Source organism: Gavia stellata, chromosome 9 (assembly GCF_030936135.1).
Source record: "Gavia stellata isolate bGavSte3 chromosome 9, bGavSte3.hap2, whole genome shotgun sequence".
NCBI lineage: Eukaryota > Metazoa > Chordata > Aves > Gaviiformes > Gaviidae > Gavia > Gavia stellata.
Genome location: NC_082602.1, coordinates 36,088,997 through 36,107,471, shown reverse-complemented (window position 1 = coordinate 36,107,471; position 18,475 = coordinate 36,088,997). Strand labels below are relative to the sequence as shown.

At 39.3% G+C, this 18,475-nt stretch overlaps 1 protein-coding gene across 5 annotated transcripts in view; it reads right to left on the bottom strand.

Annotated features, from left to right (window-relative positions):
- TACC2 (transforming acidic coiled-coil containing protein 2) overlaps positions 1-18,475 on the bottom strand; it is a 101,482-nt gene that overhangs the window by 13,011 nt on the left and 69,996 nt on the right. For 2 of the 5 annotated variants that reach the window (XM_059821002.1, XM_059821004.1), the window contains exons 7-14: positions 17,770-17,977; positions 13,938-13,999; positions 12,983-13,098; positions 12,038-12,209; positions 10,496-10,636; positions 9,520-9,600; positions 2,175-2,318; positions 1,167-1,243 (exon numbers count right to left, since the gene is read on the bottom strand). In XM_059821002.1, coding sequence (XP_059676985.1) covers positions 1,167-1,243; positions 2,175-2,318; positions 9,520-9,600; positions 10,496-10,636; positions 12,038-12,209; positions 12,983-13,098; positions 13,938-13,999; positions 17,770-17,977 — 1,001 coding nt within the window. The remainder of the gene's footprint in view (positions 1-1,166; positions 1,244-2,174; positions 2,319-9,519; positions 9,601-10,495; positions 10,637-12,037; positions 12,210-12,982; positions 13,099-13,937; positions 14,000-17,769; positions 17,978-18,475) is intronic. The other 3 variants (XM_059821003.1, XM_059821005.1, XM_059821006.1) reach the window with 3 other exon arrangements.

The following is an 18,475-nucleotide window of genomic DNA, read 5'->3' as shown; positions in this document are numbered from 1 at the left end:
GATTGTTACTTAAAAGAAGGATGCTAAAATAATCTGACAGTTCCTATTTATGAGTTAAGGGGGGGATGGTTTTTCTGTTTGTTTGAAAGTAGAAAATAATGGGATTTAAAGACTCCATGAAATATTTTTATTCTCTTTTGCCATTGATGACTTTCTCAGATTCAGATCGATGAGCAGGTCAAGCTCATTGGTATGTCACTGCAAAAAAAGAAAGGCTGAAACTTTCAACTGACTAAATGGGAAGCAATAGCGATTCTTTGAGCAACACCGCTCACCTCATCCACTACAGTGATTTTCTTGTCACCCTTGCCAGGTAGGACCTGGGCAGGGAAGGAAGGTCAAACCAGTTATGTTCCAGTATACAGATACTTAATGTAATAGAGGCAGGTTTGCAAGGAGAAATAGAACAGAACAGATACAACTAGAATAAACTGAAAAGCTCAGGGTCCTTTTGTCAGCTCTCAAACAGAGCAGCAAAATCCAAGGTAACTATTGCTTAACTAAAATTAAGCTTAGTGTGTGCAGCAATTAAAAAATCAGCTCGTTTCAAAGAAAAGGGTGTAGCATCTCCTTGAAAGTCAACACTCAGAGGTCAGAGTGGTTTCTTTGCAAGAAATGTTTTTCTACTGGCAACTGGGTTTTTGTTTTCTATTGTTAAAGAAACATTTTACAATAATGTCCTGGAGGGAGCCTGTACTACCCATACCTATCTGCGAACCTTCACATTCCTTCTTCTGTTGGCAAAACCATTTGCGGAGAGTAAATTTTAAATTAGCACATGCATTCCTCTGCCAGCTCTGCAGGCAGACTCATTCAGTCGGGCAACAGAAACATCACTATGCAATCCACGTGAGAATTCACAGCACAAACTGGAGGAAATTCTTCCCTTCCATTAACCTAGATTAAGACCTCTCTTATATCAGTATTTTGAGGATGTAAATGAGATTAGCAACATAGAAGTTTTCAACAGTACCCTGAACAGGGGTGCCCACCATGCAGAGCAAAGACAAAGTCTCAGTTTAGGATCAATTCAAAGCCTGTAGTTAGAAATAACAAACCAAATTCAGCTAACCAAAACAATTTTACAATCATGGTACTCTGCGTACTATCCACAGGCTGAAATGAAACTCTCTGTCTGTGTGATTATTGACAAGTTAATAACCCACCTCATTTCCATCACTTCCCGTCTGCTTTCTTCGTATTTCTCTTTCCACTCAGATACTTCTCTTTCCTTGGCCACAATCTGAAACAAAGAAAGCAAAGGAAACAAAAAAAACCCAGTAAACCCAAGTGATCCATTAAAGAGGAAATTAAATAACTGTGCAATATTTGATTTAATATCAAATCCTAATTAAGAGAGGTATAGTTTTAAAATGCATAATGGGTTCAAATATAAGCATCCCCAGTGAATTTTTTCTTTTTCAGACTGCAAGGTGCAATTAAAAAAGTTTGGATGTGAAATCATGCTCAAGTTTTGAAAATCTAACTTAGGAAAGTAGCTGCAATGTTCTTTTTTTCACCTTTCATTTCTGATTATAACAAGGACACTTTTCAAGAAATACTGTACTATGCTACACCGTGTCTGACTTGACCTGGTGCCAAACCTGAAATGCTTCTGTACGTGGGTTTGGAACACGGTCCCCTGGTTTGTCCTCTAAGGGGGTTCTACTGCTTCTGCATGCAGATTTAGGGCTGACTGTCCATGAAATTTTATACCCAAAGGACTGTGTTCCTTTGTGCTCCTTTCGTTCACAAAATCTATCATAAAGTTTGGAATACTCTAACACTAGATTGTACCCATTTTTTAATTGTTATTATTAGCCAGACTAATCTTATACGTAGCTTTGTAAAATACATGATTTTATTCCTATTTCTAGCATTTTACAATTTTTATGTAATTATTCAGCAATGTCAAGATGCACAGAGTACACTTGAGGTTAAAAACAATAAAGATTTATTTTCACATAATGTCTGCTTTTCACTTATGTCAAAGAAAGTAAAACTTACATTGTAGCACCTTTGGCTTTGGTAGCCTCTAGCGTGGCTTTAGCATGGCTGAGGATGGTTTCAAGAATAGAACAAGCGTTCGTAATATGAATAATTTGGGAGAAAACAGGAAAGAAGGAAACCACAAGGGGCACATACTTCCTTTTCCAAATTCTGAAGAAAATTACCTCTGCTCTGGCGAGTCGTAGTGCAGAGTCTAAGTCTTGCTGGGGGTAGAGAAGACCGGTGGTGCTTTCTGCATCCGAGGTGCCGATCCGGGAGTACAGTGCACTTTTAGAGATGGAAACATCTGCTGGGATAGCAGGTTCTCTCTGTGTGTTTGTTTTTTTGAATACAAAGAAATGAACCATTAAATATGTGTTTAGCTCATATGTTTTCTGGGTGTAGTGCTTGGCACCAGGTTCCTGAGCTAGGACTAGAATCCTGTGCACTACTAAATTATAACAGCGGTAACACTGACAAGGAACTTTGAATTTAGCCATCATAAAATATATATTTAAGATCCACAGTAAGCACCAAGAGAGCCATATTACCCTTATAGAGAGAAAACAAAGACAGCACTTTGCCACCACTATTTTAGGGTCCTATATTACAAAATTTACTACTTTCTGATGCAGAAATTTCATCAAAACATCCACAAGAAATGCATGTCAGCAGAGGAAATTAGAACTGGAGACAGAGAGGTTGTTAAGGGGAATTCTGCTTCCGTAAAAATAGGTCAAGAAAACAGAAGCAAAAGGACAGCTCACTTTCTTAGGTCTGACCTGCCAATATACTGCATCTATCATAAATGGTATTACATAAAAAGTGTGAATATACACTGGTATTTAGCATGCGATTAGTAAGTTAAATGAGGTTTTATTTGCAGCTGCCAATTTTGCTCATGTCAGCGTCCCAGATGATTAATGCAGGAGGAAAGCAGCATGTGAAATGAGGAAGAGAGCAAAAATAAGATATGTGACACTGAGATGCATGAGATGGCTTGCAAACAACTCTAGATACGAACAATCCAAGTTACAGCACATTAAAACCAAGGAGACTATAAAAGACAGTTAGGAAAATACTAAACAAAAAAACCCCCGCATTTTTAGACACCATCTGTAGCAAGCCCTTGAGAGCAGACCCCTCTGCAGCAGATGCACCACCACAGCTATATGTCCCTGCGTCCCCTCCCTACGCTTTGCATCTCGCCATCAACCAGCTAACATGCGTATGCTGACCATATCCCTATAGCTGGGGTTTAATGTTCCACTCCTCTGCTAAATGTGCATGAAACTGGCCAAAGGAACGGGGAGGAGAGGGGCAGACAGCACAGACACCAGGGCCATCGCCAAAACACTGCTTCCTTACAACACTGGACTAAAACAGGCTGGAGAGTTAAAACGTCACAAAAAATTAAAACAAACTTTTTTTTTAACAGGGGAAACCCTCGTAGAAACCAAACGGAGCAGCAAGTCAAGGTAAGAGGCATCTCTATGAGCTGTGCTATATTTCCAGGCTCCAGAGCAGAGAAGGGGGATCCCCTCCACCCATACAGTGCTGGGACACCCACGACTACCCTGCGCAGGTGCAGGTTACACCATCCTCAGCATAATTCTGCGAGAGAGAGCCAGAGCACCTCCACTTCAGGGGCTGAGGACCCACCGTGGTCCCCACATTGCCCAGAGCAGTCCCAGGGGAACCCCGCCTTGGGGAGCACCGTGGGGGAAGGTGGGCTTAGCCCTGGCCAGGGACGTGCTCTTGCACTTATTACGTGTTTTCCTTTCTCTTTCTCTTTCTGTGAAATCCTTCCACCAAAAGTTTCATAGGAAAGATCTTGTATGTGAGTATGGCTGAAATTCCTTGATTTTCTGTGACCTGAGAAGATACTTCACTTGGTACAGAACATTCAAACACACTGACTTCAGGGGGGAGGACACAAATGCCCAGAAATCCCTCTCTCACTGTGTCTGTATACACACGTCACTTGCTAAGCCAGTGTCAAAACTGCATTTTAAAATACGGTATGATTTATTTTTTTTTAATTTAACCTGCAGATTCAGTAGCAGAGTATTTCAGTGGGCTCCCATGACAATTACAATTGTCTCCATGACGATGCTATGCGTTGCCACAGAGAGGGCTGGACCGTGGCCCACGGTTTGTGCGGGTGGGGAGGGAAGTCAGGTTGATCAATGCCTTTTTCCATCCACTGATGGAAATGGATATTCACATCAAGCTTTTCTGGTACAGCACTTGCTTGCTGCTGAAAAGGGATAACATATTTTTCCAGTTTGTTACCTTTGTGCATAAAGCAATATATTCTCTTCCTTCAAGTTCACTAATGCAGTACCTTAGTCTTTAGGCTTTATCTGCAATAATTAAGAGTAGTAATCAAGATTTTTTAATGAGTTTTTTACATAAAAGAGAGAAAAAGGTTTTATTTTATTGTAAAAAACGGTTGGGTTTTTTTAGATGTTTTTGTTGTTTTTTTAAAATAAAATAGCGGAGTCACATTCTACTGCTTGAAGCACAGGAATGTGAAAGTGAGTAGATAATGTCTGAATCAAGGTTCAGTCCTCCTCTCCACAATGTGCACACAAACAGACCTCATTAATTTCAACACCACATGCTCCTGTTTAAACGCAGTCAAAGGAAATTTTGTCAGATGCTATTCCATAAATCATTCACTTGCTCACAGTTCTTCTCACATAGCCTAGAATAATAGAAAGGCTCCAAAGCCACTGTTAGTTTTGTTGCAATCCCTTCTGAGTTCTCACATCACACCTTATTGAAGAAGCTGTATTAAAAATTACATACAATGCTCACTCAAGAGAAACACAGGACTAGATGCTCTGGATATCACATCTGTAGATAATGTAAAGAAACCACACCAGCAACATCAAAAGACTAGGCAAAAAAAATGTAATTAGAGCAAGAATAAGCTAAACAGTACTTACAAAACATCATACTGCATCTTTATTTATATGAGACTCACACTAATTTGCTCTGTATTTTTTGTCCAATTTTAAACACGGGAGTCAACTGACTACTACTTCTAGCATTTATGGAGCATACATTTGCTACATTTAACCATGAAGACACAAAATAATGATCAATTCTAACATAATTAGGAGGTGCAACCTCAAATCCAGTGGATTCTCCTACCTGAGCAAAAAGCATCACAAGATCTATCAAAATTACACAGCCTGTATTCTTGAAAATATCTCCCAATGTACAACTATGCGGGAAAAAATACATCTGGGACACAAGCTCAGACAACTATGTAAATGCATAAATACAAAAACACATGGTGCTGTCCACAGACCTGAGCAAAGGTAAAACAGCCAATAAATAAGACTACTGCTGGCTCAACTCAGTATCCTAACTTCAAAAAAATGTACTTTAGTTCCTCCTCAAACACAAGGCAAGAAAAACCAAGAGAGAAAAACCAGCCATTAGATCATCAAAGCTGCCCTCAAAAGAAAGGCCATCCTCAAGATCAATCTGCTGCACTGTATGTATCGTATTTCAAAAGCCTCCTGCAGCTTAATTTGCTGGATCTCATAAAGAGATTGCTGGAAAATATTAATTGTGGCGAAAGAAACATGAATTTCCTCAAGCTCATATAAAAACATGCCAAGTAACTGCTAGGATGATGAAAATTTTTAAAGAGAAAAGAACTTTTAAAGCATATAATACATACTTACGCATATTTTAAATATTTTTTTTTTACATAGTACTCAACACCTCACTAATATAGTTATGTTTTCTCTAGTTCTCTCTTGCATTTGAGTAAATTGTACAAAAGAATAGTAATAATGACATGCAAAACAACTGAAATTTTCCAAAAACTATTGTAAAAACGCTTGGAATTTAACCATTGAGCAAAAATGCTTGCAGTAGTGGTCCGATCAGTGTTGTCCTAACCCTGGAAACACTTCACACAAGTCACAGCTGGGCTGTGGAGTTCTCTCTTTGGCAGGAGCAACCAGTCCCAGCAACCGGTAAAAGTCCGCGTGGTTTTTTTTTATTTCAAAAGCCAATTTCACACAGCTCCAAACTGATGTACAATTCAGCAACTGTTATTTGCTGCCTCCAAATATTTCTGTCCTGAGAAAATAATATATCCTGACCAACAGGATGATGGTATTACCCAAAATAACTGTCAATGCTTTAAGTTCAACACCTAACTGCTGAGAAGGTAAGCAGTTAACTGGGGTAATAATAAGCATAGGGATTTATAAGTCACTGAACCTCGCACAGAAAGATTAAAGTCTGCAGGGGAATTACTACTAAATGTAGGTCACTGCAATCTTAGTGTGAATATTTGAGAGCCCAATGCACTTCCTCTTCCCAGCATCTTTTACAGAAACCAGATATCTGACCAGAAGGGGAATAAATGCACATTGATTAACCAGCTGCAGTTATCTCGCTTCAAGAAGGTCAAAGTGAAAGGAAATAGAGAAAGGCACTGGAATGAAAATGAAAACTAGTTTTTATCATACCGTTTATAGAGGAATATGTATTTAGCCCTGCTGAAAATTAGCATGCCCTTTACAAGCATTCAAATACTGCTTGTGTGCGTATCAAATGATCTACTCTTTTAAGTAACTGATGCGTGTGCAGACAGGTCAATGGAGGCAAAACAAGACCTGTTTGTGCTTGCAAATGTATTGAAAAGCAAGCAAAATCCAAGCATGAGTTCCCTGCTTGTGAAGATTTACTAGAAAAAATGGTATCCCTGTTTGAAGGAAATACTCCTCCTTCACTACCATGAGAGCCCCCCAAAGCTGTGATGCACTCATCACATTTGTGCCCTTTCTGTTTCTCTCCTTTCCTTGAATCTTATTTCAACACCCAACTCTACATCACCTCAGCATCTGTAGGGTGGTGGACACAAACCCTATCGGCTTTCTGTTCAAGTTGCACCTATAAAAGAATGGCCACAGGTCAACCTAATGGAGACTGTTTAATAGAGAAGTGTTAATTCATCTCAACACTGGAAGATAGGAACCTTTGGCAATGTAAAAATAGACGACTAGTCCTGCTGTTGTTGAAGTCTGTGACAAGAAGTTTGGGAGTGGCCAAATAACTTCCCTCTGTCTGAGAACAAGCTGCACATTCATATTCTCAGTCCTAGTACTAGCAGAAAATGCTTGTATTTAATAGCTATTTTAGGTGACCTAATTTGCCATAACAAGTGCTTGTGTCTGTATTTAGCATCCTATTCTTGTTACCCCACCCTGTAATGGTTTAGCAAATGTTAAATGTAATCACACAACATGAAGAAAAGAACGGAGGCCAGCCAACCAGAAGGGAATTCTGCCAGTTAGCGTCTGAATTTAAGTCACCGCAGTCGTCTGGTGGATCCTATTATACTTAATCTAGGCCATCAGTCACGGTAGGTCACAAGGGTTGTCATCATAGGCTAATTTAACATTAGCAACCTCCCACTGAAATAGTAAAGTTACGCAAGGACAAAAGTCCTTCCCAGCCTAACATGACACCCACAGTATTCAGCTAAAAGCATTACTACGACTGGACCAACACGGGGCTTTGTGAACCTCAAAATGCTACCGGCTCTCTGTCAGAGGGTGGAGTTTTGCTTATTTTTCTCTCCTCATCTCTCCTTATTGTTTTTGCTATCTTTGTTAAACAGATTAATGGCATTTTCTAAAAATTCACAAGAAATCCATTTCTCGTTTCTAAGTTCTAAGGCATTCATAAACTTGTTCTATACAAAAGAAATGTATGTTAAAAAGCATCTTTAAAATATAACTCCAGATAATCAAATATATAGTATATATAGATTCTGAGCTGCTCAGAATCTTTTCTGGGTAACACACAAGAATTCACAGACTTATGAACTTATTCTCTTCAGTCTAAAATAGCACAATTTGTGAGTTTCTGAATTGCTGGCCAGTAGCAAAAATGCAGATGTCTCACAGAAATTTTCTGTATAACCTGTGAAGAGCATCTAGGTATTGTCACGTGTTTCATCTCCAGCGTTTCCTGGTGCTGGAGAGCCTGACTGCTGCATGTTACAGCAAAGTGCTGGGAGGACAAGGAGGTAGAGAGAGGATAAGGAGGTAGAGAGGATGTATAGAGGATCCCACTTCACCCTCTTCTGACACCCGCCACTCAGGGCAACGGAGCAAGGGGACACAGTCACACACAGGCTAGTACTCAAACAGAAAAATGGCATTTATTTTCTCACTCCTTTAATTTGAAGGTTAATCTTGGTTTCTAATGAAGACAACGGCACATTTTTCTTGATTAAATAAAAGATTATAGCCACATACTTTAAAACACCCACAAATCTGCACGGAATGAGTTTACTTTGGTAAGTGTATGTGCACCATGGAAACAGCTGGCTCATGGGCTATTTAAGGTAAGCAAAATAAATAAAATATAATCATTATTTTTTCATAAAAGTACAGTTAATCTAAAAAAAATCTTTACTTTTATGAACGAACTACTTTATGGCTGATCTGTAGAGCACCAAGAAATTCTACCCTATAACCAGCTCAAATGTTGTTATGATGCAATGAACTCAAGATGATATAGAACCAGGCAAAAGACTTCCCACTGACTTATTAATGGACGGTATAAGAAGAGAAAGACCCCTGGAGAAGAACATGTCAGAAGCATATTCTCCTCTTTTGGAATAAAATGTCTCACTGCAGCAAGACACTGCTGTCCCAGCAGCATCCCACTCAGCTGATACCACCTCCCAAGAGAGCTGCTAACATTTTTTGGCTTGACTTTTTTGTTAAAAGCACCATGAAGGGCATCATAAACTGACTGCACAACCGGCTAACCACCAAACCCAGCGCATCAGAGTGAGCTTTTCTGTCCCATTCCAAACACAGCGAGGACCACGTGCATCCCTAGAACAGTGCAAAGCATCACTCCAAGGAGGCACTAGCCAACCCCACATAGAAGTAGCAATAAAAAAAAAGCTTTAGATCTTCATGAATAAAGACACATTGTGTTAGGAGGCCTTTTTTCCTTCCAAGCCTGCTGTAGCCGCTTTCTTCAGCAGCCTGAAGGCAGGGTTGATTGAACTCCTCACTTCTGAACTCTGAGGGTCAAGATGTCTGATTTCAAGCTGAAAATACCAACAAAAGGCAAAATGTCCCTACAGTCAAAATCTATAGCATCTTTATAAGAAGTAGGTTTGGTATTGTTTTGCCATCAAACACATTAGGACAAATCTTGCTGTAGACGTAAGACAAATGGCCACCTAATTGCAGAATCTGTCTCCTGTGAAAGGTATGTACCTGCTTCTTGCCTTTAAATTTGCCTTGTGTTAATTTGGATGTACTCTGTACTCGGTACTCTGTAAGTGGAGCAGGTGACAGCATTTCCGTGTGCAGTACTGCTTTCAGCATGCTCTTCGGTGTCACGCTGAGGTGCTCACAGCTTAGCACTGCACTCTGAAAGCCTTAGTTACCTTGTTAAAGAAAAAGCAGCACTCGGTTTCTTAGTCTGTGCACACTCACACACACATGGCAGGCAGAAAACAGATACCTCGGAGCAGAAAGAAGACAGGGTAATCTGCCTGGCTAACTTCAGTGCTTCTATCCTCATTGCAGCAAACTCTAACTCCTCCTGTCAAGTGTTTGGTTGTGAGCAATCCACAGAAAAAAATGTATTAAGAACATAGCAAAAATGTTGAACACATTCAAAAATGGAATGTTATATTTTAATGTATAATTCTGACAATTCCTGGGTGACAAACATATCCCACATTCCTTTCATGACTAGAACATTGGTACAAAACTCCAGTTTTTGGTTAGTTTTGAGGTAGCTGTATAGACAAACAATTTTTATTAGGGGATAAGTATGAACAGCACTCTGGGTAAAATAAATGTTTTCCGAAGCTAAAGCTGTTTCCCACAGACTCCTCTCCTTTCATTTTCATTTTATGTGAATTTATGCCAGCTGCTGCTCTCAATTCAACCTTTGCTGTTTTAAAGTTTCACTACAAATATTCTAGAAAATACATCCTGACATACAGAACTGCTCTGCAGATAAATTTGCTTTTCCTAGAAGAAACCATGCCAAATTCTGCATTAGATAGATTACCAGAAAAACAAAGCCTAATTTTCATTTCAGCAGAATAAGGGCTAAATCTCTGAAAATGAATCTATGCATACAGACCTGCTAAGGCCAGGTGTCAAGACAACTCTCTACACATCCAGTCCTGTGTTTAAGCTTAAAAGATTTGCTTTATAAAGACTTCTGCAAAATATATACATCTGTGGCATCGGATAGCTGAAAGTGTTGATGAAATTTATGTATTATATGAATTAAATTAAAATATCTCTGCTCCTTAAGTTCCCGAAAGGTCAAAGCTACTTTGGAAAGAATCAAATCATTGTTTTGCTTCTTTCCCACCTCCCCTCCAAGCCTCCCCCCACCCCTTTCAGATGAGGCAAAGCATTCCTCTACCTGTGTACAGACAAACTTAAAGAAAAGTGACATTTATATCTCTGCTACAAACCTGAAGTTTCTGAGCAAATACTGGGGGGTTCTTTTCTGCTAAGTCAGGATCTAGATATTCAGGCTGATCACATATTGAGGTTTTCTTAGATATCCTATTGAGAAGAGCATCAGCAGAGACAAAGGAGTCTTCAGGAGATGTCTGAAGGGTAAGGAGGGTATAGAATAAGCAACAGAGATTTTGCCAAAGTAGTTCAGGCCAGAAGCAACATACGTGTCTGCAACTCTTTGATTCCTAGTAATTTCATGCCCCAATGAAGATTACTTTTGAATACCTGATTCATAGGTGTAACAGACAAACATCAAGAACAATTCTTCCTAATTGAAAAGCTGAGTATATTTTCCAAGACTAACGTGAGGTAAGCAGTATTAGGACCTCTAAAGCAATGGCTCTCAAACCATGGACCACAGCCCACTCTCAATACTTCTACAATCATTTTCAGTTACCGTAAGTTTTGTTCATACAATAGCTTATGTTCAGTTCAGGCATCTCTAAGGCAGTCCAAAAGCTTTGAAGACCACCAAAACTGAGGGGAACCTCAGCAAGACTCTGCAGTCTTTACAAAGTCTTTTGCTGCTTACTGGGGATAAACTAAGTTAAGTTCACAATTATAACATGATCAGGATAAATACACAATATGAGGGTGGACAGAATGAGAATGACAAAAACAAGACTTCCAGGATTTGAGTACCCAAGACTCCCTGCAGTGAGAAAAGTGTTCAAGCTCATAAAAAATGTTTTGTGAGATGGTATCAATAGCACTGTTAATATAAATTAAGCATAGTATTAAAGTGAGCTGTTTCTTATTTTGACACCTCAGTAAATATATTGTCATATAGCTTAGCATGCCTAGTGCTGTAGGCATTTGTGAAACAAGTTTGCCTGGAAAAGTGGAGGCCTTGAGGGAACCTTCATGAATTTGAGAACCAATGCTCTAAAGTCCATATGCAGCGCAGGCTGGAAGCAAGGAAGGGCTCACCACTAATTCAAATCCAACCCAGAGAAGCCACTGAAAAAAGTGATTTAACTGGAAGCCGCAATGAGTTCTAACGATCAAAAAAGTGAATTTTACATTGTCAGTATCAGATGACAACAACACAGTTAACAGTTTATACAAAAATGTGAAAGGGCACCTGTTCTCTACAAACAAAATTTTAAAATTTCACAGTACAAGCAAGAGAGCAAATCATGTCTCTATGTTTATATAACCCCCCTTATTTTATAGATGAAATATTTCTTCAAATATTGGGTTAAAGCACAGTGTAAAAAAGCCTGTGTGAGAAAGAAAGCACTTCAAAGTATCTACTTGGAATAAGTTATCATAAGAACATGTTAAGCTACGGTAAGAACTCAGAAAATTCTTCTGAATTCCATCAGTTCCATCAACCTACCTCCTTCATTTGGGTCCTACCACATACTGCTACCAGATCTTTAAGTATCAGGTTGAGTTTCACTCTTCTTTCGAGATCCACCTTTGCTACCTATGACGTGAGAACTTTCTGCAGGAAAATGATTCCCAAACTCTTATCGTAAATTACTTACTATTTCAATAGCCTCTGGAGTTGTTCCTAGGGTCATGGGCTCTAGGTCTTTCTGCTTTGATTTGTCAGGTGACTGTAAGTGTGCCTCTTGGCTGGCAGCTAGGACTCGGGAAGCTGGATGTTGTATTTTCATTCCAGAGGATTGCTGGGCTTCAGGGTCTTCAAAACTTGATCTGGAAAAAGATCGTGTACATGCTTTCAGAGTGGAGCACAAGGCCCTTACAATTCTGCTTCTGGTAACAGCTAAGGAAGCCCTCTTCATTACTTCCATGTGTATATATACACACAAACACATTGTTTCAACTCAACTTTATATCATTATACCTCATAACACTTTGCAATATCCTTTCAAAGCAATGCACCAGAGTAATCTAAATAAAGCCCGTTCTATCATCAGAAATGTTATGCACATTCCTTAAATATTTCTCACTTGCCTTTTTACCCTTCCTCATTGTGACCTACATCTCTCCCAACAAACAACTTTTACTAACAAGAACAGATGTGCTTAACAAGCAAAATTTCTGGAAGTAAATACAACCCCCATATCCTGTTCTTATGAACTAGACTCCTTGTTCAGAAAATATATCTAGGAAAGGACAAGCGAAAAGTTGCAGTTAGGAGATTTCTAGATTGACATGAAAATGATCTCAGTATCTGAGAAAAAACCTGTAGAAAGCGACAGCCTAGTGAAACAGTTGCCACTGTGACTCTATTTAGTAAGAATATGAAGGAGAAATATATGTCCTTATTCCTTCTCATTATAAAACTTCTGCATCTTTGCCCTCTATTCTCCATCATATGCGTACACAGATGGAAATCTATTTTTAAACAAACTGCTCAGCAACACGGAGGCAGAGAGAGGAAGAACTGCCGGTGTATGTGCGATGATGGTAACCCATTTCCCTGACATCCTTTTCCATTGCTGAATTTGCTTGTAGTGACATACCCTGAGCACGGTGTTGTGGAATCAGACAGTCTGATGGGAGGCGATTTGACTGGGCTCTCATGCTGTGCATCAAACATTAGGTATAAAGATTGTTTCTTCGGGGTGCTATCATCCTGCTGGCAGTAGGAAAAGAAAGACTCGTTAAGCGACTCAACCGCTCTCCATTAAAGCTAATTCAGGTCACTGAAGCTTTAAGTGACCAAATGACTTGACAGACCACTAATAATATAGGACTGTAATATAGTCTATGCTGATACTGAGATGATCCCTTTAAGGAAGGAACCGTTACAGAACAAAACCTGAACAGTTCACTCTTTGTAATGGCTCTTCTTCTCCCACTTTGGGGTTAATCAGATTTCTGGTCATGTCAGTCTCCTTGACTGAAAGTGTTACTAAAATATTCATTGAAATCAATGTTATTCTCATCAGTTTAAGCACCTGACATACACGCTTGATTGTTCTAACTTCCCCTGTGGATATACCCCCATTGGCTCTAGTCAAGCTATCAAATCAATGAATTAAATAGAAGTAAGGCAAAACAACTGATAATGTTTAGTACTGCATTCCATATTTCACATTCATTCTGTATTCTCTCCTGATTCACTCCATCTTCTTAAAAGTTTTACTCTCAGTTTCTTAAAATAGTTCAATAGTTGATGTAGGCAGCTTTGTACTCTACACTGCTGGAAATACCAATTTGCTTTTAATCTCCAGAAAGAACTTTTATGATGCTAGCTTAAATATAAAATAATAAAATGGAATGAGTTCTACAGGATATAGGAAAACAAAGCACATGCAATTTACCCCAGTTACGCCAATTTAAAGGAACTGGTTTTGCAGATCTGCTGCAGGTACATTATAATTAATTTATGGGGTAGTGAGGCTGATGGCATTATCAGGACAGTATATTACGACAAGGGAATGCAAATGAATGGAAATGGAAGTGAGAACTTACAGGCACAGAGGAGCCTATTTTCTCCATATATTCTATTTCATAGGAGTTGCCATATTCCAATTCTGCAACAGAAACAAAAAAGAGCCATTAAATACATGCCATGAAATGATTTTTGCAAGGGCCACTCCCATTCTGCTTTTCTATGAAGTATTAATAGAATATACAGAGAGAAAGCAGAAGGTACACTGATTTTCAACAATGAACCTATGACACATTTCAGGCAAATTCATTTGCCTGAAAAATTTCAGCTTTATCAATTTGCTGAAGATTCTGCCCCAGGGGCCAGAATATTAATAAAGTTTCAGAGTGCTTTCGGAGCACAGATAACTTTCCTCTATCATGTTATCTTATCACAGAAAACACATTTTTCAATAATTGGTAATGCTGATACCAGTTTTCTTTTATGTACGCAAAAAGATTTTAAAAGCTGTTGAGAAATGAAGTAATTTCTATTTCTTAATGTTTATCACACAGTTCTTAACTAAGAAGGACTACTGTGGTATCACTTAAGATTAAAAGATATATAAAATACCTGTATGCTCACTGAACAAGGGGTGATACAACAGCCCAGCATACTGGGCTGTTTTCACATTTTAGTTACAGAAGAAAAGCCTAAGGCGGGAAGATTTACGAAGAATCCTAAATCTAAACCCTAATAAAAATGCAAATCTTTACTGCTTCTCTACTTCTAATCTCCTAATTACACTGGAGGGAATAAGCAGTATTTCTTTCCAATCCATCGTCACCCAGTAGTGAGCTGATATAGAGGCAAAGAAATAAAACACAGCAAAATGGAAAAGAGAGCACACCTTCCTGCACCCAAATAGAAGCAAAACTTTTTCAATGACACCTTAAATTAAAAATTAAAAACATAATTTATTTGTCCTAATGCTGTATTGTACTCTGTTTCCATAAGTTAATTCAACAAACCACTTGTATAATTTCATTTCCATTATAGGTAAGTTCCAATGAATGGCACACTAGCGTTTACATTATGCTAAAGGTATGTGCCAGAATTCTTCTAGATTTGTGCAGCTTTTGAAAAGTAGGGTTTGCACCAGGAAGGCGGTAACCATCATTAAAACATTTGTTCTTTAAATACAACCCTAAAGATAATCTCTTACCTGTTTTGTTACAAAAAAAGTTTCAAAGGGTGCAATGTGAGTTTACAGTGCTCAAAATTTTTTTATAATAAAAAGCACCATAGAGTACAAGCACTGGAATTCCACACGTCTATGGATTTTGTCAAACAACCACTGAAGAGGAACAGCCACGAACTGTCAGTACCTGACATGTGGGAGATATTAATAGTAAAACATCCAAATGAAGAGAATGCTAGAATAGCAGGCTCCTCACATTTAAATTCCTAGCACCATACATTTTAATGGTAAGAGGGAGCCAGGCAAGATGGACAACCTCCTGGTATCAGATACAAGCTTCTTCCTAGTGAAAGCAGAAACGAAACTGAGACGATGAGATTCAAACCACATCCTGGATGCAGCATTGCAGGAAAAAGCATGAACTACCAGGTAACAGCACCCAGCATTTAGTAACTGCCTTTCTGTATGCCATTTATCCACACATAGCCCAGTAACGTGCATTGTGAATGTTTATGGGGCAGCTTTACGACCCCAGTGAGCAACCAGTGAGTGAGCATACAAGCACGCTGACGGGCAGGAGACGTACCGGCACTGTCCTCTGCCGGCACAGCCAGCAGTGATCTTCCATCTGCCTCGCAGGGCTGGTAGCGGCTTTGCAATTGCAATCCAAACTGGCTTTTGGGACAACATGTATTTAACTTTACTGATTTAAAAAAGGCAGAACACAGATGGAAATACTTCACGTAGAAACAAAAGGAATAATATGGCTCGCGAAATGCAGTTTGTTTCGTCTCATCGCTCTCAGAAGTTTCCAGCACAATTAGACACTATCTCCTCTCCTAGGTATCTCCTCTAAGACATCATCTCCCCTCCAAAATCTTAAGCTCTGGTTATCTCTATACATTCAAAATCACAAATGCCCAGGATATCCCATGAAGTAAGATAATTATCTTTTATAAATACATACAACAGACTTACTAAGTGATGTCCTCCAACTCCTCCTACAAATAGCTGCAAGATTACATCAGAATTTTCTGCAAATAATTACTGCTTATTTCTGGTCTGTGCAACACGAAAATGGCAGCAGTTATAGGCAGCGCATGCAACAGCTGAGAGCTGGACTGACTCAGTAGTTGTATCTGTACAAAAGCAGTGTTAGGTTACAAGATAGCACTCATACTAGTATCTGGGAGGGGTAAAAATATTCGCACTGAAAAACAGCCCTGGAATTACTCAAGAATTTCTCAACGCCACAGGAACACGACTGTCAAGGGAAAAAAATTATTATTTTTAAGAGATCTGAAAAGCGGAAGCATTGTTGATTATAATTAGCATGTAATCTGAAACGCCGACTATACCATGCAGCACACATGAGACAAGACAATTAGCATTTAATCAGAAGCTTTGCTCACTTTCTTCTACCGACTTTGATAGCTAAAATGATTGCCTTAGAGTATCTCTCACTATTCTTTTGTTCCATTTCCTTCCATCTAATTTCCATTTTCCCAGATTTGGGGGAACTTTAAACTATTTCTTTAATGTAAATGAAGTGAAACCGATGTCTAAAATTTATAATTTGACAATAAAGCCAAATGGATTTATCCAGACTGAAATACTCATCTGTACAGAAGACTCAGCAGATTTCCAAAAAGTGCAGGCCACGCAAACATATAAGCACATGCATATGAACACGTGCAGTCCCATTAAAACCACTGTGATTATTCGTGCCTTTTAATGTCCAACACATTTGACCTAAAAGCTTAGTAGTTCTTAATCAGGCAAAAACTCCTCAGACCCAGTCTAAAATGGCATAAAGTAGCTTTATGGTAGATTGGGACATGGGTTGAAAGGTTAGGGGAAAAAAAAAAAATTCTGATCAAAAAGTTTCAGCCAAGTTAAACTCATACATTTTTCCCACCCACATAGCTGAAAATCTGTCCTTGGAGCAGATGTTGCAAAGCGGTATTCCTTCTGGTAACCTCAAGGAAGGCCACACAGAAATTTTTGAAATTCTGTCTCTTCCACATTTCACAGACCTGGAATGACAGTTCTCTTAACAGAAACTTCCAGCTTTAGCTTACAACTGCTTATAGGAAGGTAAGACAGGAGAAACCTTAATAAGCTCATCTGGCAGGAAATTTTATCTGGCACGTGAATGGTAACTATCTTACGCAGGGAATATCCTGGACATTTTTATGCATAAAGATACCTGGAACCTAGGAACCTGGAGGAGAGATGGCATGTTAAGGGTCTTAATGCAATCCACAAACTTTGAGCAGAATTTTAACCTGGGACCTTCTCTCATTCAGGTTAGAGGAACAGGCCCAGGCGAAATGAGCAGTTCAGTGACTCTGGATCCAAGAGCGCTAGGCGAGAGTGGTATGAGAGCCCAGTGTCCCGTGAAGACACAGAGAGAACAGGTAGCATGCACAGAAGAACAGAGCATGTCTACAATTAACCACGCAGAAGAAGCAAAAGCCCCTTTCATTTTCCTTTAAGCTTCCTCTCTACTCTTTCTTGAAAACTCAAGGTGGAACTATGGGGATCATACATTCAGCTCCCCATAACTGCCAAGTTCCCCAGACTGATCCAAAGAGCATAATTTTTTAGGGTTCTCAAATAATACAGTTCGCATTCAGCAAAGCATATGCCAATATCCTCGAACGAACCAAAGCCCCTCTCTCAATAAATACAACATTAGCTGGATGCAGACAGTCCTTTGTAAAGCATACCCTCTGTAGGAGAGCTGAATTTAGTCTCATTAACAAATGTCGATAGATCAGATGGTTGCGGGTAATCCTGTTTATCTGTGTTCAGGTCCACAGTCATGCAGGTCCATTTCTGACTGGTCACCGAAGACGCCAGTTTCTCCTCATCTGTCGCATGAACCACCGTGGATATGACGGGAGGTGTTTCCGGAGTAGGCAGTGGAGTGGGATCCTGCAGAAAACACGCGTCAATTAATTCCATTATCTTTCATTAACACGTTGAATAGTCAGCTCCCTAAATTCCTCTGCAGGACCCCAGTCATCTTTAATTCCCTACTCTTTACTGCAGCTCTGTATAAAATACTTGATGAAAATTATTAAAAAGTACTTCATTTGGAACTCTGCTAGCAGCAAGTTTTCCAGTATAACTAAACTCTTTGATGATAAACACTCGCATTGCAAAGCTGCCTTGATAACAAGGAGGAAAGAAAATCCAGAGCCATTTAAATCTGTTAGGCACTTGACATAAGTGGCACACATCACCCACGACTGAAGTCTCTGACTACCAAAACTGACTTTTTAGGCTTCCCTCATGGCAGCAAGCCTTCGTAGGTCTGCAAGTTCATGAACCCTTTCTTCACTTCTAGGCTGCCAAGCAGCATAAATAAAAGGGTAGGATGGGTAACAGGAAGATGAACAGCAGCATGGAAGGAGCTGTGCCACATCAAAG